This window comes from Harmonia axyridis, chromosome 1 (assembly GCF_914767665.1).
Source record: "Harmonia axyridis chromosome 1, icHarAxyr1.1, whole genome shotgun sequence".
NCBI lineage: Eukaryota > Metazoa > Arthropoda > Insecta > Coleoptera > Coccinellidae > Harmonia > Harmonia axyridis.
Window position 1 is genome coordinate 11,522,972 of NC_059501.1, and position 26,599 is coordinate 11,549,570.

At 36.2% G+C, this 26,599-nt stretch overlaps 1 protein-coding gene across 2 annotated transcripts in view; it reads left to right on the forward strand.

The window, feature by feature from the left end:
- The first annotated feature begins 11,187 nt into the window (after positions 1–11,187).
- Positions 11,188–26,599, forward strand: part of LOC123682197 (mothers against decapentaplegic homolog 6) — a 77,098-nt gene continuing 61,686 nt past the window's right edge. For both annotated transcript variants that reach the window (XM_045620711.1, XM_045620719.1), the window contains exon 1: positions 11,188–11,827. In XM_045620711.1, the coding sequence (XP_045476667.1) occupies positions 11,470–11,827 (358 nt within the window). In that variant the 5' untranslated portion in view covers positions 11,188–11,469. The remainder of the gene's footprint in view (positions 11,828–26,599) is intronic.

The following is a 26,599-nucleotide window of genomic DNA, read 5'->3' on the forward strand; positions in this document are numbered from 1 at the left end:
TTTAGACACCTGTTCTCCCCATAATTCACGAGGCGCTCGTTACTCAGAGACACCCGAGATAAACATCATTAGGTGACGCCGCCGACTCCGAAAATAAACCATCGGATCCACCCCTGTTCCGATAAGTGGCTTCATCAGGGGCCCCATCGAAGTCCACGATGAGCGCCGACATCGCCAGAGGTCTAGACCTGGTTCTGGCAGACGCACTTCCCGGCGCTCTCTCGTACCCCATCCTGCGATTGTTTGGCCCGTCACCGACGACGGAGGGAATCCCTGCCAGTGTTATTCTTGCCCGAACTATTATGTTTTTATTTTTATGTCGCTCGTTCTCTACGTTCACACGAAGATTTGGGCAAGTTTATGTAGTGGCGATATTTAGGGCACATAGTGAGCTTGTTACCAAGTTCTTTGAGTTGAAATCATTCTAAAGGGTGTTTTTTTTTAGAGCTATAGAACTTTTAATTGCAATAAAACAACGCCGATGGATTATTCGATTGACATGAATTTTATTTATCCGCAAGAAAATCTTGTGATATGATTTCTGGCATATGACCACCACGGCTGGCTCGGATGTAGTCCAATCTGGACGTCCAATTTTCGATGACTTTTTCCAACATTTGTGGCCGTATATTGGCAATAACACGGCGAATGTTGTCTTCCAAATGGTCAAGGGTTTGTGGCTTATCCACATAGACCAATGACTTTACATAGCCCCACAGAAAGTAGTCTAGCGGTGTTAAATCACAAGATCTTGGAGGCCAATTCACAGGTCCAAAACGTGAAATTAGGCGGTCACCAAACGTGTCTTTCAATAAATCGATTGTGGCACGAGCTGTGTGACATGTTGCGCCGTCTTGTTGGAACCACAGCTCCTGGACATCATGGTTGTTCAATTCAGGAATGAAAAGGTTAGTAATCATGGCTCTATACCGATCACAATTGACTGTAACGTTCTGGCCATCATCGTTTTTGAGGAAGTACGGACCAATGATTCCACCAGCCCATAAAGCGCACCGAACAGTCAGTTTTTCTGGATGTAACGGTGTTTCGACATACACTTGAGGATTAGCTTCACTCCAAATGCGGCAGTTTTGTTTGTTGACGTAGCCATTCAACTGTTCTGATGGACGATTTTGTCGACGATAAAATGGACGTAGTGCGCGATACGTATTCCGCACAGAACCATTATTTTCGAAATCAAATTGCACTATTTGCAAACGTTGTTCAGGCGTGAGTCTAATCATGATGAATTGCCAAACCAAACTGATAATCACTTGACAGCTGTTAAATCGGTCGCCATCTTGAACAGTAATGCCAACTTAAAGTTATATATCTCGAAAAAAAACACCCTTTATCAATAATAATAATAATATAATTGTGAATGATCTTTTGTTTCATAAATTTAGAAAAAGATTGACTTTATCGATGACCAGTTCAAGATGTTGAAGTTTGACTTCACCCTCACCTCCTACCTTCATAGCATCCATTAATATGTTTTCCTACAACTGCTATGGAAAGTAGAGTATTATTCACAGCTTACTCAATTTCAACTATGTATTGCTCATACTGTGAGAAATATTATTCCCCACGGCACCTTGCCCACACCTCGCTTGGTAGACCAATGAAATTTGGCTTTTGACTCGTTTCTATGGAAACGCAATAAATTAGCACATACTGTCAACGAAGGCCATTTTGATTTGAATCAAGTCCATTCATGAATTATTGAAATGTGTGCAGTTGTAGGAAAAGTATAGTGTGCAACATGTGGAGAAAGTCTTTTTCTCGCTCGTGTGTTTGCGGCACTCGCCTTTCAGGCTCGTGCCACAAACTTCCACACCCGCGAGAAAAGTTGGACTTTCCCCACTTGTTGCACAATATACTATTAACTTTGCTCGCGAGCGTAGGTAAAATTGAAATATAAGTAAATAAGTAGTCGAGAAAATAGGCTTTCTTCAAGCTTGCTCGATGGTGCTATATTTGAAGAAGTATTCACTTTTTGATTTGCACCCCCTCTGCATTGTAATCTGATGTTTGGCGATATTTTTACTGTTCTTGAATCTCAGAACAATTTACTAGAAACTGCTTACCGATTCTTCGACGTAGTCTCCATAGGCAGTGAAGGAATGCCAACCGTCATGCCTTTTTAAAGTAAGCAAATCTTCTCTACTCTCCACTAATAAAGATACTGAAGCATGTCCAGTATTATCTTCTGGATATTCTATGTTCAGATATTTAGCAATCTGCTTTGTTGTATAGTATATCCAAAGTCACTTGCACTTGGAGGAAGCCAGAATATTTTGATTATACAAGAGTTATTCAAATTCCGATGGGGCCAGTGAATTTATTGCCTTACAATACTTAAAATAAACCCCGGTATTTAGCGGATCGCGGTATTCACTTTAGAGGGATTTCTGGCCAAGCGTTTTTATGGACTAGTTCAAGTGACTGATTGTATGACACCTTGCATATTTAGCAAAACATCTACCATTACTTTACGCAATAAATAATCTTTTACTATCCATGAGTGTTAGTAGATCTCAGATTCATATATTTACGATGAAGAGAGCATGGATCAAACGCACAAACTTCCTTTGTAATTGTAAAACTTTTTGGTTTGTGAATTTCGCCTTCTTAAAGGCTATCAAAAACCGGCCATTATTTTCCATGTCTTTCAACGTCAGGCTAATCGAGTTATTTCTTCGGCAAGCAACGAATATGACAAATATTAAAATGACTTCATTTATAACCTCTTCTCCTCTGGTGCTTCAATTATCAATTTGGTGATTTGGTCAGTAGTTAATACTTTTTCCACCGAGAAAAAGAGTAGTTTTCGGTAAATTATTGAATTATTATTATTTTTTTACTGTCAGACAAACAAGCCTTATTTATCCCGTTGCGAGAAAATATATGTACAAATAATTTGCGATTTCTGGAGAACTATTATTAACTCATTATTTTATTTTGACAATCATTACACGTTAACTTGAGTACTCGTGATCTCAACAGATGATGAATCAGGAGTATATAAGTTGACCTGTAATGATCGCTAAAAAGTATTATAATCTTTTCATCTGAAGAGTTTCCTTTATAGCAAGAATAATTCTACATATTCCAATCACTTCTTAGAATATGGACAAACGTTCAACCGTAATTTTGAAATTCAACATAAAAGTTATGGTTTGAACTTCTTAGGAGCCTTATAGATAAAATAGACACAATAAAATTAAGAAATTATTGAACAACTAAGGGAAAGTTAACAACTTGTCGTTTTCAAACTCCTTACTGTAGACCATTTATTGTTATTGATAACTCGTATCTAACACTATTCATATTTACCTTTTTAAGGGATAGTTTCATTTTAAAGATTCAGTTATCCAAAAAGGAAAATTTGTTGCATAACAATTGGTAATTAAATAATGAAACTTGGAATAGAATAACTATCAGTTGATTTCGATAGCATTTTATTGAATTATTGAACTGTATCAACGAGAATTATAAATGGTTAAATTTAATGGTGCAGCGCACAAATTCAATATGGTTAATTTACTATTTCATGAGAAATTAATTTGCACACTTTAAATATATCCCAAAACTTTTCCTTAATTTTCTCACATCCATTATATTATCTTCGACAGAATTCTGCGACATTCAGTTTTAGCGACAGGGAATTTGATATTATGATTTTTTCGTACATTTTTTTGTTCGATTGTGAATACTTTGAACTGCTTCTTGATTTATGGTCTTCATTATACTTCTTCAAATAAGATCGTAGCTTCATATATTTGCTATTTCATATTTTCTTGTTACCTATCAGTACGTAATGGTTGCATGACTATAACCTCATTATTGAAATCATTTCAGTCATTTTGGTTTATCATTTTCAATAATGAAACTCTGGAAACAAGGAAAAAGGAAATTGAAATTCCTACAGTCTGCGATATGGATTCAATAAAATCGAATGAAAAAAATCCATTTGACCTTAGCTTTTCTAGGAAACCATAAGAACTATTTTTATGAAATTTGTTACGAAAATCGATTGATATATGTATCGCATTAATCCTTTCTAGCTCGTGTACCCCATTCAGCGATTGTTTGGCCTGTCGGCTGTCACCGCCGAGAAACGAAATCCACTGCCTTTGTTATTCTTGTCGAACTATTATGCTTTTATTTTTATTGCTTATTCTCTACGTTCACACGGAACTTCGGGTGGTTTATGTAGGAGCGATATTTGGGGCACGCAGTGAGATTAGAGGGGCTGTTTTTTGAATTGACATCGCATAGTTGTGTATAGGTGTTGAAGTGGCCCAATGAATTTGTTTTGACTTCTTAATTCTGATGTTTCATTAACTTCATAAGTATTTCGCTCATCAAAAGTTGCTTTGAGGTTCAGTAAGGAAGAAATGGCATCAAGTACTCGAATCATATCAAGCTTCTTGATTTTTAACAGTTTTATTGTGTAGTGTCACATCAATAAAAAACAGATGAAATGAGAAGGATTATTAAACTTATTGTATAAAACAACCGAAAATATAAAGTTTTTTGAAATAGAAACAAAAATTAAATCTTTATGAATCATAACAAAATGAAATATAATAAAAAATAAGGTTTCTTAATATTAAGAAACCTCCAAACTTTGTTTGATTTCATAATTTCCCATCCAGGACCTAAAACACATGAGGCCTTTTATAGATTTGTCGCCTTACATATTGCGGGTTTTTGTAACTGTATAAAAGCAGCACTGGAAAATTTTTTTTCAACGAGAGCTGAAAATGCTAGCGTTGATAAAAAGTCATTTTGTACAAGTTTGGAAAGATATTACTGAAACTACCTAAATCTACCAATAGATTTCATAGAAATCTGAGAGAACTACTAATTAATATTTAATACCCAGTAATCAGAAATCACACGTTATTTATGAAATAAAATGCAATTAATGCAGTGGAGTGTATATATAAGAGAAACCCAACAAAAATTATTTGACAGAATTAAAGGCCACAAATACTCAGAAACGCAGACAACCCTCTACAAACACATCGTAGATAATGATCACACATTTAATTTCGAAATACGAAAATATTAGAAAAAGAAAAAAATAAGAAAACCAAAGAATTCCTTGAAATGATTTATATTAAGCAAAATCAGAATTCAATAAATGATAGAACAGACATAAAGGGACTTAACAAAATTTATTCGACACTATGATACAAAAAAACAAACGTAATACAAATTGAAAATAAAAAGAGGAAAACACAGTCTAACATCTGTTGATCATGACATATAGTATTCGACAGCATAAGGTGACAAGATATCGCTAACAATTTGATTTCCAAACTAAATATTGTAATAAGTATAATTTATATCACTCAAAAAGGTAATGAATCTCTATCTCTGGGTTTTTTATATATGATGTTTGTAATTTATTATTTTTTTTTAGACATTGAAAAAGGGTTCAGCCCGAAACGTTTGCTTATATTTTTGACGTTGATAAAAATCAAAATAAATAAAATTTTAGTAAAGGACAATCCCTACAAATCAAATACCCAATACATCAGATTATATAAATTAATGGGATAAATAAGTCTCAACAAATAATTTTGTATAATTTTCTTGAATTTTCAATCTTCAGATTAAAACCTGCACGAAGTTTGAAACTGTTAAATTATATCAAAATGCAGCAGAAAATTTACATTGAATTATTAGTTTTGAAGTTATAAGGAAAACAAAATTTTCGAACGGCCATATTTACGGAACGTTCTTTTAGATTTAGCCTATTGAAGAACATAACCACAATCTGTTCAGGGAACGAGTGCCCAAATAGTAAATCCTCTAAAATTTCTTGAAAATAGTGTTTCAAAAGTGCAATGTTATCCCTGACTCCCGAACGTTATTCTAAAACACCCAATTTAACTTCATATCACGTACTATTTAATAGGAAACAATAAATTCTATGGCTTAAAATAAACCAATTCCGTGAAATGTTGAGAGAATATGTAAGAAAATATTTACAGGCGAATTTAATTATCATTGTGAATGAAAATTAAATTTAAAGATTAATCAGAATTGGCGGAACATTGAGAATTAATTGAGTATGCATTCTAAATTCTTTTTAAATTGCGACGATTGATGTGTTTATGAAATCAAACATGTATATAATCTCTGTTGTAATACGAATTGAGAATTACATATCGAAAGGAAATTATTTTATACTCGATAAGCTAAAACGAATCTCATTTGGTTTTATAAATTATAAAAGTCTGGAAAACTGGAAACCTTCATCTGAATATTCTGAATTCAGTATTTATTGAACTAAATTAATATAAGGGTTGTAAAATGGGGTGTTCACTAAAGTCAAGTTTATATTCAAAAATTAAGAAAAAACATCGACCATATGAATGTATGTCGAAATCTTTATTACGCTTTATTTCGCTGCTACTGTAAATATCTTCATGAAATTTGATGCATGTTTACAAACAGGAACTATGCATCAGTTGAAATAAAACTGAAATACATATAATTTTTTTTCAGAAATTAATAAAATTTGCAAAAAAAATTTTTAATTTCATAGAAAGCAGTGACGTACTATATATTCTCCAATAATATCGACGCCAAACTGAAAGCATTTTCGTGATCTACATGGTCGAATCAATCAATAAAATGGTACAATAGTCCAATAAAGGAACTTTTAATTTTTTTTCAATTTTGTAAGGGTTAGGTATGGAAAATTTTCGAAAATTTTTCGACAAAAAATTTTTCAAGTGAGATCGAAATTCGGCTAATGAGGGATCGTCAATTCTGGCACCGCTCACGGATTTCACGTAGATCTCACACTTTTGATGAAATTCGAAATTTGGGAAAAAATTGAATTTTCATCCAAAAATCGTTAGATCCCCTAAATTATTCGTCACAGACCCCTCAAATAAAAACGTTTTTTGAACATCGGGTTATGATCTGAAACATAGTGAGGTTTCAAGCGAGGTTTCAAGGGCGTAGCTTACATCCAGGAGAAGTTGCAGCCTCGGAAATTTCATCCATTTTTTTTCGAAAATTTCAGATTTTTACTTATAATTTCTGAAATAATGCACATACCTTATCCTCGTCAGCCTAAGTGAAATGGTCTTCGGTTTGGGATTGTGTTTTGTGTTTTAAAGTCGTCTCTTTTTGCAGCCTGTCAGTCGAACTCTCAATTTTATTTCGTGATGTTGATTTGATATGAAGTACAAATGTATCTTCTTAGCCATTTGTAGACATTGAGCGTTTCCCAGAAATTCCAGATATTTGCCAGGGTTTTCCGAATACGGTACCATGCTTGTCATTAATTAACGGCGCTCTTTTATTCTAGAAAATAAAGCGTTAACAATTATTTCTTTACTCAAGTCGAGTTATAATGATTTTTCAAAATGCTGATCATGAATCGTAGTATTGTTTCAACAGTAACTATGGTTGGTCCGTGGCTTATGATTGGTTCATTGCTTTCTGGGACGTTTCAAATGATTTGCGCTTTTATTATCTAACATGCAATTTTAATATTGAATCCCGCATGGCAAATCTCGCAATGTTTATCTCACTGAATTTCAGAGGAATCCCACATTCGCGGGATTGGGTTCATTAGTTCAGATGAACCTTCACAAAAACTGCGAATCCATTAAAGCTAGTACTGTGCGATGAAGATTCTTAAGTATTTATCATCTTTATATGCGGCTCACAAATTTAGAAAAATATTCAAAAAAAATAATTATTTTTTATAAATTTAATTTCTTTAGTTAGATCGATGGAGAATGAATAGGTAACTAAATTCAATGCAATTAACGCTTCTAGTAGTATTGTAGTATACAGCTATATATAGCAACGGACAGATATTTCACTTTGTTGCTTCCAATTATAAATCTTTGGAGTCGTTCAAAGAAATTATAAAACTTTCTCTGAAATTTCCACAGTTAAAGTTCTGGAATGCGTTGAGTCCGGAAACCATTGATCCAAAGTTCTTCTCAGGAAAAGTTATTCGCATGAAATTTGATACAAAAATAAATTGTTAGACGCCACTAATCATCCTACTATCTAGGAACAGATCAATGGATTCGTAAGGCTAAAAATCACTGGCGCAAAAAACTATACAGGGTCTTAGTGAATTAGTGCAACAAACTTCAGGGGGGGGATTCTGCATAAAAAAATGACAGTTTGCTATTCCTATAATTTTTGTTCGTAAATATTTTCCGAGATACGGGGTGTTTGTCTTGAAAACTGACATTTTATTTATTGCTTTGACAACGGTCGAGATATCCAAATGAAATTTGGTGGGTTTCAAGAGGTAGTAATTGCGCATTTATTGACATGCAGTTAAGATTTTTCTGTTAATCATTGAGGCTAATCTGGGTAACAATCCTTGTTTTTGGGCAAAAAAATGGTACACCACTGAGATATTTCAAGCTAAAAATAATTTTCGAATTCCTCATTCAATTTGTCAAAAATCTCTTATGCCTTTTTTATATAGGGCGCCGTTTCCATGTAAAAAAAATGAATATCTCAACGAACACTTTTTTTAAATAAATTATCTCTCATTTGGATAGTTTTTAATAATTTATTAAAGTTTTTCCTGCATAAAAACAGCGTCCCAAAGGAAAAAAAGGCATGGAAGATTTTTTGTCACAAATTGAACGAGATATTCAAAAACGGTTTGAATGTAACACCCTGTAGTTTGTTACATTTTTAGATTAATGAAAATGAGCTGTTTCCAAACATGTTTGGTACTTGTGGTCTAGTAGAGAGAAAATGAAAGAAATTATTTCTTTTCAATTAAAAAAACATAGTCGTCTAGTTTTTTGTGAATGGTCATTAATTGTTTAGTTATTTATTGGTGTTCAATGACAGTTTAGTACTACAATATTTTTGGTATTCGGGAAAGATTTAATTATTGCTTGGATTTAATTTATTATTTTTGTGCACCATGTACCAATTGGAATCAACATGTGATACATTTTTGGAATCAGCTCAGCTAGAGTAATCGGAAAATTGAGACAAAATGGGGGAGTTCCATTTGAAAAAAAAATTACGGTGACTTCATTACTCGAAAGTAATTCACCCTGTATATTAGATTATTATTTTAAAATACGGTAAAGTGAAGTGTTTCAAACTTCACTTTCAATAACACCCTGTATATTTATCGGATACTGGATGACATGTGAATAGTTTTGTGTATTTCTGCTATGTTACTATATTCCATATTTCAACCTCAAAATCCTAACTACTGTATATTCGTAATAATTATCGAAAAATTCATATTTATAATAAGAAACCGGTAATTTTTTAATATGACCCATTCCAAAATGTAAATAATTAATTTTTCATTGGTCCCTTCAAGGTCGATTATTGAAAATCAAACCATTTCATAAAGACTGCCACACAGTGAACGTAGATATCAATCAATTTCGACAACACGAAATCCCATAATCTCAAGAAAAATTTCCCAACCTCACAACCCCGCTGCATTTTCAAGCGAAAATGCCTAAGACGCAAACGCACACGTGGCAGCGCCAAATGTCGAATCATCCAAGATATCCGCGAAATGCCGCTCTGTGTATCGCGCCGATTTATTTCCTACACATTCAAAAAACCTGCCCTATTTACTTCTCGTTAATCCACTCCGCTAAATATATGCTCATGCATTTTTACCTGACAAGCCGGAACATCATCCGTTGGAGGTCCCTCATGGGGCCACTACGGGTATGCAGTACGGGCCTGGCGCCAAGACGGCGCCAATTCTGCCCCACCACATGGTCTAGACCAGTTCGCTCTGTCGGCCTGATCCGAAACCGTTCTTCGGCAGGGTTGCCGCTTCGTAACGAATTTCTTCGGTATACGTACAAATTCAAACCGATCTCTGTTCGAGTCCATAAGAAAGGTCAAAGATGATAATTGCTTGCCGTTTACGATAATTACGCTAAAGGGAGACATTATGACAGACTACCGAACGGTTTAGAGGCTTTTCTTCGAAACTGGAATTCATTCATATTTCTTGTGATTTTGACAACGATTCGAGTGAAATAAAATATGTATTTGATCTGCTTTTGATTCTGAGTGGAAACTAAATATGAAAAAACTAATAATATAAAAAATAAAATAAAATAAAAGTTCTTGTGAATAAACGAATAATAAGCTGAATCAACTAAGTCGACTTGGAAAAACTTACTATGCTTCAATATTACAAAGTGCTTGTATCTTTTGTTTCAAAATTCCTTTGGAGAATATATTGATAATTGAAAAAAATAAAAAAATGTTGAGTAAAACAAAAATTGTACGAAACCGAAGATAGATACTTATTCAAAAGGATTCACCTTTTTCCCTTTTTGATCTGTGAAGTTGAGTAATTTAAATTAAATCGTAAGAAAACTGAATTGTCTTATTTTTCTCAAAAGTGAAATGAAAAATAGATATAATATTTTTTCTTCACGTGGAATAGCTAAATATTGTTTGTGTTATTGAATTTCTAATTTTATTAATTTATTTATTTATTTAGATACAAAATTTGATCTGATTTATGATATGGGAGTTGAAATAACTATAAAGTCTATAATTATAATATCCTCATGAACTTGCATGAATAATTGACATTATTTTATAACTTTAAAATAAGTACCGCAAGTATATATGAATAACTAGATACTGAGATTTAATTCAATTTGTTTCTATTATTCGAATCATCGAAAGACTATTTCCAAATGCTTCGAGTTCATTCTGATCTAAGAATTCTTCATCATTAATTCTAATCAAAAGGTTCAAAACTATGTATTTCCGCCAAATGAAATGTTACGTTAAAAGAATTTTTGTTTTTTCGAATCATTTATTATTGTTAATATTTTCACTGGATGCATAATTTCATAAATTTCGGTAAACGACCTTCTGTAAATCGTCGACTAAATTATTCAAATTACAAGACCAATTCAAAAAAGTTTTTTAAACTGATCGATAACTTTTATACCCATTACCGTCTGAAGAAATCTATAAAATAAATAAAAGTCTACGAGACCATCTACATTTAATAACGTGACCAACGATGATTAAACATCTCCAACGAAAAAATCCGTTTAAAAACGTTCGGCGCAGACTTCCGTGGCGCCTGACGCCGATAGGAAAACGAGAACCGACGAACCGGCAACGCCGCGCGCATCGTCTCAATTCTCGTTTATCGCATTCGAAGACCAACTCCAGTCTTTCAGTATCGTAGGCTCAGTTCGCACACAAACGTTGGTATCCAACACGACCGGTGCTCTAGCGCGTGTGTGTCAAATTTCGCGCAAAACGTCAACAGATTGATCTAGTGCCGTGCGACCGACCGACTGTCAAACGACGACAGGTTAGGATTACAGTAGCCGCATCGTTCCATGTTCGTGCGATAAGTGTTGTGGTTGAATCGGGAGTGCGATCAAGTTGTCCAAATGCTGATCCAGCGTAACCGAGCCGACCTAAGCCTGCTTCATGTTCATGTTTCGAAGCAAGAGAAACATTCTGAGTAAGCGGTTGGTGGAGGCACATCGCAGACGTGCTCAGCAACTGGGGAGCGATGAGTGCGTAGAGGTGGGCCCGCTGCTGAAGCGCCTTCAGGAGAACCAGCTGCAGATGCTGCTGAGCGCCGTCACCAGCCGCGGTCAGGGAGCCTCAAATTGCGTGCTGTTGCCTCGTGACAACCAACCGCACGTGCTGTGCTGCCAGGCCTGGAGGTGGCCGGACCTCAGACTGGCCTCTGAACTGCGAAGGTTGCCGGTGTGTAGATCGGCTGCAGACCCTGTGTATATTTGTTGCAACCCCTATCACTGGAGCAGGATATGTCAACCTGGTGAGTTCACCCTTTTAAACCTTCCCTCCAACGACCTTCTGGTCGTAGACGCTTATACCTCATTGCTTACTTCATACCATTTCCGACAAAGCTGCTTTCGTTCCATGTAAAGCCACCAAGTGAGAAATGATTGAAAAAGAAGGTCAACTGCTGGAGCACAAGTGTTTGAGTAATTCGGATCATTCTGTCAGCATCAATCAGCGGAAATAAGGTTCGGTTTGAAGGACCAACAATCCACTCTGATGTTTAGTTGGTTAACTTCTCTACCGTTTTTATAGGTGTTATTTTCTTAAATTTAAGTACAGTGTTGAAGCACTTGTATATCTAACCTAAATATTATTCCAGTTGTCAAGTTTGAAATGTCGATTTGATGAAATCGAAAGTGTTGGAATCTGAACATGTCCTTAGAATTAATAGAGTGAAGTGAATGGCTGATAGTCACTTTGGAGGATTAGTAAATAAACTCGCTACACTTATTTTTAGATACTCATGTGAATATTGAATGGTTGTTCAAAATAGTTAGCACTTATATAGTCTCAGTGTTCTTCTACCTCTTTATATTTCAATGTTTGTTTGCTGAAGTAGAAAGTAGTCAAATGATTTAGAACAAGCTGTCAATAGTAATCTATAAACAGAAAAGAACGTTAAAACTAAACGAAAAAGTGATTAGTTGATACAAACCCATGTTATGTCTAAAACTGAAATAACAATGATAAACACGGTAGTAATTAACTACATAGAAGGATCTGATCGATTGAAACAAGTTACCAGAATCTTACTTGAACGACCAAACTTTTCACACCCGTACTTCGCGAAATATTCTCAACAGACACATCTAATTGATGAAGTTGTATTATCTGAAGTACACTCATCTGGACCAACATGACCTAACATGCCCAAGAGGTTACATACAATGAAAAAGTTGCGAACTTTCTTAACAGAAGAGCCACTACTTGCGATGTTTGGGAAATGAAATCAACAAGTGGTATTATCTGAGAGCCTCGGGAAAAGCTACACTCCCAAGGCTGAAGGATGCATTTATTGGAATCTAAATAGTTGATTACTGAATATGTTTACATCCACTTTTTAAAAATAACTCTTTAGGTTGAAGGAAGAAAAAGTATAAGACTTCATTGCAATCTACCCATACAAATAAAACATCATCTGACCAAACGAGGATAAACAAGGAATTACATAAAGGGCCCAACGCGTTTACGCTAAACGACTACTAGACATGCCAAGTATTCATCCAAGTCGATCATCAATGCGTTAATATTCGATTCCTGTCAACAGGAAGATATTTGACACTCGTCACCGCACCAATTATTAATAAAACCATGCCCGTACGTTATCAATAGAGGACTTATCTCATAGTACCCGACGGGTAAACACTTAGCACTATTTTCACGCGGCCAAACACATATGATTTTCTCGGAATAATGTTGAACACACAGATACAATTTGGACCCAAAGATGTTACCGTAATAAATGTGGGCTCGACGAACAATATGTGACGTGCGTCATCTTCTGGATCAGTTCCAACGGCTTCTCCGAATCACAGGTGACTTTCGCCGCTGTCTTATTTCGATGAGCTCTCAATAGGACTTGATGTCGCATCGGGACAATTTTTTTTCGAGTTTTCGGGCGCCTTTGAGGTCTTCCCCGCCTCAGAATAGCCGATGGTTGGTGCTGAGTAAGGGAGATGCCAAAAATTGCTGTCGTGTCCTTGAAACATACGTGAGTCGAAGGCATGATGTCAACTCTAAAATTGTGGGATGATTATTCGACGATAGGATTCGAAATTTTGAAAAATAACGTGTAATTCATTCAACTGAGGGTTCAGCCAAGTCTCATCAATGGCGGTATTGCATGCATATGGCGTTATTTGATTCGTACAGCGTCTAATTTAGACCTGCAATGAGGACTTTTTGGCAGAAACCTGAGGCTTCGAATAGCCCCGTAACTAAAACAACAAAGCTGTCAAAAGGCAAGAGCGTGGATGCCAAGTTTTCTCACCAAACCTAGAGATGACAATATGGGAAAAGAACTCTTGTAAGACGGCCAATATTATTCGAGAAAGGTAAATGGAGATGACCAGAAAAAATATTCATACTGTCAAGGACTATATATTCCGATTGAGGCAAAATAAATTTTGGCCAAGATATTTTATCAGAAATTAATAAATATACATATGTTTATGGTGAATGAGACTGGATTTGAACAGCTTATCACTAAAATCATGAAGAGCTATTATAGGTTTTTAACTTTTAATAAATATATTGTAGTGTAGATTAGTAGCTGGAAGACAAGGAATAAGGAAACTTAATTCCTGGCCTTTTCAAGGCTAGAATAGTTATTCATGATACAAGTGCAGGCATATTCTTAACAAAAAAAAAAACGGTTTAATCAATTTTGTGAAAAAGGGAAGTAGGTACTCGGCGATTGTCTAGGTAATTTTAGAGTGAGGTTACTGACCTTGAAATTTCGTTTTTTTTTCATTAGTATATTTTGAGGTTATTCATGCGAATCACTGTACCCACTTTTATTTCCTCAATGAATATCTCTCAATAATTTTCGGAACCGCATATTTGAGTTGAAGGTTATAAAAACAGCAAGAAAAGGGTCACTAAACAGATCATCATCAGGCGAGGCATCAGGTAGCATTGAATACAAAGTAGACTACGCTAATTCTTGATCAAATAAATAACTGATTGAATTCTCTACGTAACCTTAACTAAACCATTGACATTATTCAAAGATTTCTTTCACTATAAATATAACAGTATGAACTTTTAAATTGTATATTTGTATACCTCCTGTTCCGTTTGTCGTTACAAAATCGAATGATTTCATCTCGGAAGAATCCGCCAGGCCAGCTCAAAATCGGACTAATCGAATTACGGACACAGATACAAACAAACGAACACTCTAAACCACGTAGATATAAATAATGTTAAACATTCTGGTGGGATCCATTTGAACGGTCTCGATTTACACAAACAAGTGCAATGACCAAAGTTGATGGCATGTTCGGTCGTATGATTCTTGTTTGTGAGAATGCAGTGCATGCTTGCAGATTTCATTCATGTCGTTATCTGACTGGCTTTCGGTTTCGTATTCAATGACAGATCGTAATTGCGATTTTCGAAATTGCAGTCGGTTATTCTGATCGGGTTTGTGAGAATTGGAAAATGCACATTTGCTCTTTCATGTTGGTAGAGGAATTTAAGGTGATCTTTGATGCTGAAAATAGTTGAACTACAATGAAATCGAATTATTCAATGAACATAATATCTATTATGATTGCTATTATTCACGAGATCAGCCGAAGGCGATTTTCGTTAATCACTCCAGTGAATAATAACCCTAATATGATAGTAGGTATTGATAATCCGTCAGTATGTATTTTCAAAATATAGAATGTTTTCCACAATATGCCATGATTTCATTTGACGAACAACTTATAGAGAAGAATACATGGTCAAATTGCAGATTACACATTTTCCAATAAGTGAAACATTTATGAATATACTTTAAATAATTGTTTCTGCGGTGGAGATGTTCTTCAAAAGTTACGATTTAATCACCTTCACCGAACTATTGTTCGTAAGGAGGGTTTGTCTGCAATAATAAATGTTATAGGCATGTGTTCTCAACAGAACTTTAGACTATATAAAGGGTGTTTTTTTTAGAGCTATAGAACTTTAAATTGCAATAAAACAACGATGGATTATTCGATTGACATGAATTTTATTTATCCGCAAGATAATCTTGTGGCATTACATTTTAAATATGATTTCTGGCATATGACCGCCACGGCTGGCTCAGATGTAGACCAATCTGGACGTCCAATTTTCGATGACTTTTTCCAACATTTGTGGCCGTATATCGGCAATAACTCGGCGAATGTTGTCTTCTAAATGGTCAAGAGTTTGTGGCTTATCCGCATAGACCAATGACTTTGCATAGCCCCACAAAAAGTAGTCTAGCGGTGTTAAATCACAAGATCTTGGAGGCCAATTCACAGGTCCAAAACGTGAAATTAGGCGATCACCAAACGTGTCTTTCAATAAATCGATTGCGGCACGAGCTGTGTGACATGTTGCGCCGTCTTGTTGGAACCACAGCTCCTGGACATCATGGTTGTTCAATTCAGGAATGAAAAAGTTAGTAATCATGGCTCTATACCGATCATCATTGACTGTAACGTTCTGGCCATCATCGTTTTTGAAGAAGTACGGACCAATCACCAGCCCATGAAGCGCACCAAACAGTCAGTTTTTCTGGATGTAACGGTGTTTCGACATACACTTGAGGATTAGCTTCACTCCAAATGCGGCAGTTTTGTTTGTTGACGTAGCCATTTAACCAGAAGTGCGCTTCATCGCTAAACAAAATAAGATGGACGTAGTGGGCGATACGTATTCAGCACAGAACCATTATTTTCGGAATAAAATTGCACTATTTGCAAGCGTTGTTCAGGCGTGAGTCTATTCATGATGAATTACCAACCAAACTGAGAATAAATTACTTGACAGCTGTTAAATCAGTCGCCATCTTGAGCAGTAATGCCAACTTAAAGTTATATACCTCGAAAAAAAAACACCCGTTACCTATGTTCCGATTGGATAGTTTCTTCGGAAATACTTCAACTTTATCAAATATTTCATCGTTCGAGAATGACAACAACAAGGTTCTGTAGACGAAACTTAGTCATTTGATCGTTATTCAAATGAGTCTTCTCACTACCTCAATTAATCGAAACTGTTACACATCAAAAAATCATTGAGTTCATGAGGTTTGGTTGCCAAGCCCTGTAGTTCGCTGACAGGATGAGAAAAAATCGCTTGTTTGGTGATGTTGAACTTCCAGGAAGTGCAAATGAGACTGTTAATCGTTAAACTTGAAAAAACCGGATCAATTTTCTGTAAAAGATTCCAATTAAGTTACCAACTTTCCAACACTGACTTATCGATTGTACTAAAACGTACAAACTTGATGCTCACCTGGATGCTGTAGTAGTTTATCAAGAATTGAGATCGGTAGTTCTTATGGTTTTAGTAATTCGAAATGCTCATAGTGTTTTCGTAGAATTGAATGTATTTTTATGGAGACGTCGGTAAGTAATTTAAGCGTCAGTAGAATCACCGACGCCTCTAACCTAGCAACCATCGTTTTGCAACAGATATCTTAAGTACTTCATCTAGAAAGCTGGATGGTGCAAAAAACTTCTTGTTTCAATCTAGTGTGCCATGAAGTCAACCAGCGTCTCCAAACTATTGCGTCACTATCAAGATACTCGATATTGGCGTTGGGCAATAAACTAAAAAAAGACATTCGAACGACAGTCTACAAACGACCACTCGGTGTGGAATCTAGCACATCGTTTCCTAGAAAAAACCCATGCCGACCACAGAATGCACAAAATGGCATTCTAGAACGGGACCGTAGCCGACTAGATATCCAAGAAAGCTGAGGAATCTCCTCAATATGGTAGACCACGCTTTCAATTTGTGCTTATCAATAGAAACGCTCAAGTGATTCATATCCTACTAGCGCTGAAGCCCAAATTCCAAGCGGTTATCTTTCAATCATCAAGATTGATCTAAACGAAATCTTAATGAAGTATTTCTCAGCGAAATTAGGTTCGTCGTCGAGATGGGCATATGGGGAATCTCAAGAATGTCGGCTTGTTGAGGTTCACGTTGCACCGTCCGCTGTATCAACATGTGATCATCTCTGACAACTTGTCCACGGGTCGGAATGAACATTGGCGTAGCTTGAAAGGCCTATTAGTTGTTGTTTTTTACGAAATCCTGAAACAAGTTCTCTAGTTAGTCGTTCATTAGAGTGATGGAGAATCCAAGCAATATTGCAGCGTAGCCAAAATATTTGTACTACTCGTATAGGTATTCGAAAGACTAACTAATTAAAATTATGTTTTAAAATTTGTATCGTCCAAATGCAAATTTGTTGTCTACGAATTTGTTGGCAATAACGAAATCCTCCGCTCCAAATTTCTATATCTAATGTGATTTTTTATCTTGAGTTAATGCCGTAGTCCCTGGACTTTAGAAGATCCCAAATAAGAAGTTATGCTGATCAAGGTCCTGCTGAAATCGACAGTGTCATGAAAAATAAATAATTTGGCAGATTATCGTGCATGCTTTTCCTGAAAATCAATCTGTACAATTAAAGAAAATGTAGAAGCCGTCAGTAAAACAATGAACACGAAGGAACGAAAATGCAAACAACATACGTGTTTACTTCATACATCTTCGTCAATTAGCCCAAGCCAGTTGGATCCTCATCATTAACCAAGAATTATTATTATTAGTTTTTAGAGTTGGTTTTTGCGAATTTCTTTGAAGCTTATTTAGTCAGTGAATTGGATTATTTTTTTTTATCCTGCCAAATAGCCTATTGTAGGATCACAAAAACAGCAAATTTTCTGTTTATCATGTGTACCTTCCAATTTTGAATTTTTGACGCCTTGACATTTCAAACTTCTGGTCTGAGTACTTATATCTGTTGGCTATCTCTGAACATTGAATAATTGCAAAATATATATCTATCTGTACAAATAAAACACGCGGTTATGATCGGATACGTGAATCTAAAACCTGTAGAATGTACGTAAAACATAATTACTCTTTATGACGTTATCTACGTGAAAAATCATTTTATAGGTGTTAAATTAGTATTACAGTTGATCTTAAATAGTCCATTATGCTCTTTTAACACTGATAATAATTCAAATTTTACTACCTGTCATAACTTCGTCTACTAGTCGTTAAAATATGTACAAGGTACATCAACACCTAAATAGACTTGCAAAAATCTACCTGACTGCCAAGCTGACTGTTATCTCCGTCTACTTGAAGAAAGGAAAACGGAATAAGATTTTATTTAGGTTGTTGAAGGATTTAGAAGAGTTGACTTCTTGTAGAACGAATCCGTTTAAAGTTTAAAATCCCATATCGAGTGGACGCCACTGTAATCGGCCTTCTCTTCACCTGTAAAATCTCTCGTCTAGCTATCCGCTCTGAACAATTTTCAATCTTCAGAGGTCCTACGACGTCGATTCCAAGAAGAACCATTAAATATCTAGCGATGCCATCGAGTTGGGTCTTTGGGAGAATGCGTTTGAATTTGCCACTGGCGTAGCAATTATATCATGCTCTGGATTTTCCTCATACTTACAGTATTACAGGTTGATGAGCGTTTACCACTACGCTGTGGTCTTTAATGGTGGAATACTTGGCATTGGGATATTTGATCCCATTCACAGGCAACGCGGAGTTTCATATATACTTCAGGTAACTGGAATTTCTACGTCCTATATTTAACTTGTTTGTCTTCTGATTATACCGCCGACATTGTGTGCTCTGTTGCAGATTCCCCTTTTTTATATAGTATGTTTATTTTGCTGATCGTTCTTTTTTTGCGATATTTGACTGTGCTGACAAAGCTTCCAACACAAAATTTTGCATGAAGCTTGAAATTGTTACATTCAAAATTTTGGATCTATTGTATGTTCAGGGATCAGGGAACGACGGCTCAAAAAAGATATGATGTTTGTGCCTACAAAATTTTATTTAGTGTATTTTCACATGTATTTGCCTTCGTTAACAGAAAAAACTGCCACATTTGGGCCTCACAGCAATGCATCTAATAAAAGTCATTGTTTTGTGTTTTTTGAGCATTGAACAAACCCTTGGCCATAAATTGAAGTTTTCGAAATTAGACGAAATGGCGTTAAAACGTGCATGTTATTTATTTTCTCATACATAATACTCAAATATCTCCTTCATTACCCAATTCCGAGCAATTCATAGATCTTTTTTTATATAATTAAATAGACTGAGAAGAATTTCATCCTACCAACTGATTTTTTTTCCTCACCCAATCAAACTGATTTCCAACGAAAAGAAATTTCAAAATTGTTGTAATCAAAAAAAGTTTGTCTGATCACGCAAGTTTCAACTCGTTTTTCTCTTCAGGTGTCACAAGACAACAAGACTTCCAAAGTCTATGAGACCCTCACGGGTCTATAGTTGTCCTATTCCCTATGCGTCTTTGTTTTATATAATTTTCTACGTGAAGTTTATTATGCTCAACTCTCGGCTGCCAGAATTGTTACCAAAAGGCCGAGCAAAAATTTTGTCTAATGACTCAAGTTTCAACTCCTTTTTCATTTCAGATGTCCCACTCCCACGACAACTGTCTTGGGTCTATGAAATCCTCATGGGTCTATAGTTTTCACATTTGTCTATAGTTGTTCTATTCGTCTTTATTTTATATAATTTTCTACGTGAAGTTTATTGTGTTCAACTCGTGGCTTTCAGAATTGTTGTTACCAAAAAGCATTTGTCTAATGACTCAAGTTTTCATTTCATAAGTCCCACTCCCAAGACATCTGTCTTGGGTCTATGAGATCCTCATGGGTCTATAGTTGTCCTATTCGTCTTTGTGTTATACAATTTTCTACGTGAAGTTTTTTCTGTTCAACTCGCTGGTTTCAGAATTGTTGTTACCAAAAAGCATTTGTCTAATGACTCAAGTTTTCATTTCATAAGTCCCACTCCCAAGACATCTGTCTTGGGTCTATGAGATCCTCATGGGTCTATAGTTGTCCTATTCGTCTTTGTGTTATACAATTTTCTACATGAAATTTTTTCTGTTCAACTCGCTGGTTTCAGAATTGTTGTTACCAAAAAGCATTTGTCTAATGACTCAAGTTTTCATTTCAGATGTCCTACTCCCAAGACATCTGTCTTGGGTCTATGAGACCCTCATGGGTCTATAGTTTACCTATTCGTCTTTGTTTATTTTAAGTTCCTACGTAAAATGTATTGTGTTTAACCCGCAACAGCCAAAGATCCACAACAAATCCGTTAATTTCATCATATCGACCGATCCGCGACGATGATCTCGCGGCGTTGCGACGTCTACCGCAATTTCCTTGATTGACGCGAATCCGATCGGTCATAGATACATCTTCTAGGCCTCAGACCATCGCGAACCAAACAGGCCATCGGGCAGTCTTCGATGCGGCCGAGAGCATCCTCGACGGGTGCAACGAACTAGTTGAGTCAACCTCCATCAAAACATTACAGGTTACAGGTATTTCACTCGGCTGTACCTACTCATACGTCCTGGCGGTCGCCGGACGTGGGGCGAGAGGGGACGGCACCGTGTGCCACCCAGAGGAGCCAGCCGTGGATGGCGCCTAAGCTATCTGCCGGCGACTTTCTCACCGCCTATCGGCCGGCATACTTGGGTGCAGGGCCGGGCCGGCGGCTCGCGGAGGCTTATCGCCCACGGTTGCGCGATCTAATCAATTTGACGAAATGTACGGAAAATTATGGGGGTGGGCGTTTCTGATAGATTTTTAGGTTTTGCGTTATTTTGAATATAAGCTGTGGAAGTTTCAGAGATATGTCTCACTGTCGTGTAACTAATATGTTAGATGACAGTGAAGATATTAAAGAAGACTCGAAGGTCTTAAAAACGAATATTATATTGAAGTATTTCGAAAAATATTCAAAATTGGACATTAAGGTTGATAAGATTTCCGTTAAAATGAAAGTATAAAATATTCAAATGAGTCATGTTATCGAAAACATCAATCAGAATCAGAATGAATTACGTCAATGTTGAGTGTAACCTACAGACATACATAGCATAACATTCTATGGTATGTGTTATGTGATATAATTACATCTCTTGTCGTCCTTTTGTTTTTATACTGCTGACGTTTCGATTGATTCATTCAGTATATTTCGTTGACTTCTTTCGTTCAGCATATAACTAAAATACACCATAAGAGGTTATGTGAAGATTTACTTAACTATTACGTCATAAGCGGATGCAATTATCAAAATAATTTTGAAAGAAATAACTGTAATCAAGATAACTGATTTCCTTCAGCCCAATAACTTCAAATTACAATGTTCAGTTTTCAAAAAAATATATATTTGTTTATAATCTCCAAGATTTCTTTTTCTCGTTAGTACCAAGCTTCAAAAGATGCTTGTTAAAATTTCGGAACATATAGTCGAGTCTGGATCGGGATTTTTAAGGTTGAGTGACGCTACATTTGTTGTTATTGGCTTAATTAGTGTTATTCAGTCTCTACTATATTGACAACAACGGCTGAAAGGTGCTTTAGGAAAAGAAAATTGGCTCTAATATAAAGAAGTATAGAAAAGTTCAAAGAGCGTTGGAGATATCACTCTTGGAGGTCAATATGTTGATGATCAACGCTCAACAGCGCTGAAGTATCGCATATGATTCTACTTTCTGGGGTGATCGTGATCGTAAATTGAACTTAATTCATTGACAATGCTGAAGCTTTTATTCATGTTTTATTCGAATTTTGAACGGTTCTAAACAAATCCATTCAAATATCCTAGTCAATATTTTCAAATGATGAAATTGAAGTGGAATCTGAAACACATCAGTGCATCCACCATGAATTTCAGTCTGATAACAAGAATTCGAACTCAATATAGTGAAGAAAAACCAACAAAAATTCTAAAGAATTCTCTTTACCGTTAAATATTGCGAAACATCAAAGCGGTTTGAGTAAGAGTCATTCAAGTTCTACATCCGAACTTCAGTGTCCATTTTGCATTATACATATGGAAAAAAGATTACCGCGAAACGCTTGCTAAATATTCAAAAGAAAAAAGTAGAAAAATAACGAAAATAAATGAGGAAATAACTGACGTAAGATTTTTTTAAATTTTATATTGGAAACCGTGGTATTTCCACTAAGATTGCTTTCAATTAACACTTCTCCTCATTATTAAGTTGCAAATATAGTTTGGCATAAGTCAGAAATCATCAAATTACTGTCCAACCGCAGTAATTGAACAAAGTGTTTAATTTAACCGACTGAACTGTTGGGTACATTTTCCACTGATCGTTTCAACAACCTACGTCCAATTTAATTCTCTTGAAAATGATTTAACTCTTGATTTTCCGCAGTAACGACATGTATATGGTAATAATATATATTTAAATTTGCCATTAATTATTGTATGAGCGTTTGAATATCAAAGGAGCCGATGGAAAACCTCTTTGATCGATTAATATTCATTAAGTATCTTGTTTTGAATATAGAAATGACATAAGCCTAGAAACAGTGACAATGTTGATCTTATCGCACAAGTTCTTGAAGAGAAATCATTCGGACTGGTCGAAAAAATCGCCCATTAGACGATGGAACATGGGTGGAGCTTCTTCTCGTATTTTCAGTTTGTCAGAACACGTGGTGGGATTAAATGGGATTCGAAATTGGAAGTGATGTAATCGTCTACATGGTACAACCAATAAGTTTATCGCTCCGAAGAGTTTCGTCTCTACAGGACGATAATACTTCTAATATCAAATCGGGATGTATTGGTCGATGAAACACTATACTGGGTGGCTCACATAATAATTCCGCTCTTATGATTTTTTCCGAAAAACTACGGATGAAGTTCCTGAAAAATTTAAACTTCAATTAGGCTGGTTTCTTTCTACACGTCTACATGACTCGCCAAGTTCAAACGATTTCAAGATGAGGCATAGGTCCCAGTTGCCGAAATTTCAGAAATTACCAACAACTTAGGTAGCCGCGTCAAGATTTAAGCTGCCAAACTACCAACGTAAGTCAGCAATTTGTCGGCACAGTAACAATAAATGAGTGCCTCCGTCGACCTTTCTGCAGGTGGTGTAGGGTATTAAACTTAACGCCCAACAAACACGTAGAAGACGACTTCGTTAGCCGACTACTCCAGTTTAAAAGCGCCATACCATTTGAGGCGCCTATTCATTCTGTAAATTTTCCATTCACGCTACGCCAACTGCGACACATTCAGACTTTCTAGGCCTAAACTACAAAAGTCCGGTTAGGTCTGGAGTAAAAGGTTTAGAGTAAGTAATTACTGAATTTTTTGGAAGAGTCTTCAATTGAGGGGGATTTCGGTGAATACAAGACTAATTACAGTGAATTTTTGACTGACAGTGACTGCATATTTAGGGCAGAATCATTCAGAAAAAGTCTTTTGAATTTTAAACAATTCTATGAGAAATATCAAGTGATTAAATTGTTGCATGTCGAATTGACTTTTTTGACACATGTCGCTTCTCATTAAAAAGGAAGATTCTTCGAAGAGGGAGAAATAAACCGTTTAAAGTGTTTTTAAATATTTAGTCTCTGAGAAATATTAAATGATTAAATTGTTGCATGTCGAATTGACTTTTTCGACACATGTCACTTCTCATCGAGGGGTCCCTCTCTCTGACTGGAATCCGTATACTAAATTGCCCCTTCAAGAAAAAAATTTCTTGCCTTTATTACCCCACATTGCCCCTTCATTTCTCCTCATACCCCTAATTTCCCCCTCATTACCCCCCAGTTCCCATAATTGCCCTCTTATTTCCCCTCATTGCCCCTTCATTTCCAATAAATTCCACTCATTTGCCAAGGCGATTAGTCTCTTTTTTTCATGGATGAACCAGCAATAGTGAGTTTTTAACGTTTGTGAATTAATTACAAGGAAATAACATCATGGCATGCAGTCAATTTTTCAATTCCGGAAAAATAACCTCGAACCCGCTCATTGCCTCTCATTGCCCCGCATTGCTTTTCATTTCCCCCTCACTTCCTTGTAAGTGTACACTAAATTTCCCCAGTGAGAGACCCCTCGCTTCTCATCGAGCTTCTCATTAAAAAGGAAGATTCTTCGAGGAGGGAAATAAACATACCGTTTACAGTGTTTTTAAATGTTTAGTCTCTGAGAAATATCAAGTGATTAAATTGTTAAATATCGAATCGCGTTTTTCGAAGATTCTTCGAGGAGGGAAAAACAAACTGTTTACAGTGTTTTTAAATGTTTCATCTCTTCGCAGGTGTTGAGCGACCTTAACGCCCAAACCTAACAAAACGCGTCGGAAGACGGCTCCATAAGCAGAGTAGATACGTAAGTTGTGAAGCGCCATATCGAGACGCCCATTCATGACCGTAAATTTCCCAGTCGCGCCAATTCACGTCGGCGACACTTTCTACTAGTCTGCAAAAACGCGACATTTAGGCGTTCTCCGGCAAGTGTCAACAGCCCCGCTTCGGCATCTGATAATAGACGCTAATAAACGTCGCATTAGATAGACAGTCACTCTCTCTCCGATAAAACGATATCTCTACGTCCTAACAGGAAAACCCCATAGACGCCAGACGTTAATTATTTTTCAGATTAAAAAGACGCGTCGAAATTCGTGTTGAATTATGCTACTATACAGGGTTTTCCAATGAAAGGTTTCATTTCGAATAGCCCGCTATCTAAGCGGATGTCAATTTTGAAGCTGTCATTTTTTGACATTAGACAATTAAAAACTACGACATTACCAAAAATGGAAATATACACGCTTCAACAACGCATTGAAATTCGCTACTAAAGCCCTTTTGGTCATCGTGAAGAACCTTCTCCGTCTCTATCGGTAATGGCGAAACTGGTGGAAAAATTTGAGGTGTTGGTATAGTGATGTGAAGAATCGAAACAGTGTGCGTCGTTTAAGAACAACTGAGAATATTGCTGCTTTTGCCCGTAGTGTTGAAGAAAAGCCAGGATTGTCGATTTTGGGAATAAGACTTTGATTAATGATTTTTAATGGTCAAAATTAGAAGATATTGATGTGGATGACGTTATTTTCAACAAGACGACGCTACGTGTCACATAAACAAGGAAAGAATCAAGCTACTTGAGCTTGAGCTTGAGCAAAATGAAGCAACTCATTGATCAATTATAAGAGTGAAATATTAAGGGAACTATTGAATACGGACTGTGCGAATCAGCCTAAAGGAATAAAAAACTATTGGTCAGATTTTCTAATAGTCTGGGTAGTGGATTTGCATATATTTTTGCTCCGATGAGTCTACCTATAGTAAAAGAACAATTGTGATCAATTTTGGAGGTCGATTTCAAAACTTTAGGACGCCCTAGAAAGCGATGGAGCGAGAATTTGTCAGTGTAGGCAGAGATTTGACGGAAAGAAACAGGCGAATCGCCTAAAATGAAGAATGAAGAAGAAGAAGAAGATTTCAGAATTTCTGCTAGCAACATGAATTTCACATCACCCTGAACGATTTTGATGAAATTTGATGTTTAGCCATATATGACCCCATACCGAGTCGCATACAAAGAGCAGCTTTGCCAGATTGAGGGTAAGCGAGTTAATATTGTTACGAGACCAAAGGCCGAGGAAGAATAGTACCATATCCATTGGCAGAGTTTCTTACGATATCACCACAAAAAAAAATTCCCGACGAATTCGTTGATTGACTTAGAAATAATGCTGTATCCAAAATTGAACATATAATTTATTCGATACTGATGTTCACCACAACTCTCTCTGTCTCTCCGATAAAACGTTATCTGTCCATCCTAGGGACCCATACGCCTGGGCGCTTACGAAAGAACGTGGCGACCGACTGGTTTTCCGATAGTTACCTAATGGTATTTCCTACGTCCACGAATGGTGCGATGGCTTTTATTCAAATGAGGTCGGCGTATAAACATTCAGCCCACGTTGCTTTCATTCATGGTTCTCGGATGGGAACAGCTCCACGCACGACCGTAGGAAGTACAGCTATTCAATAGAGACGATTGTAATGTTCTGTGGTCGGCGTCCGAAAATATCGCGATTCTATGGTTCGGAGTTGGGAATAATCTAGGATAGTTAAGTTCCAATCTGGTGATCATACTATTGACTTTTCTTGAGTCG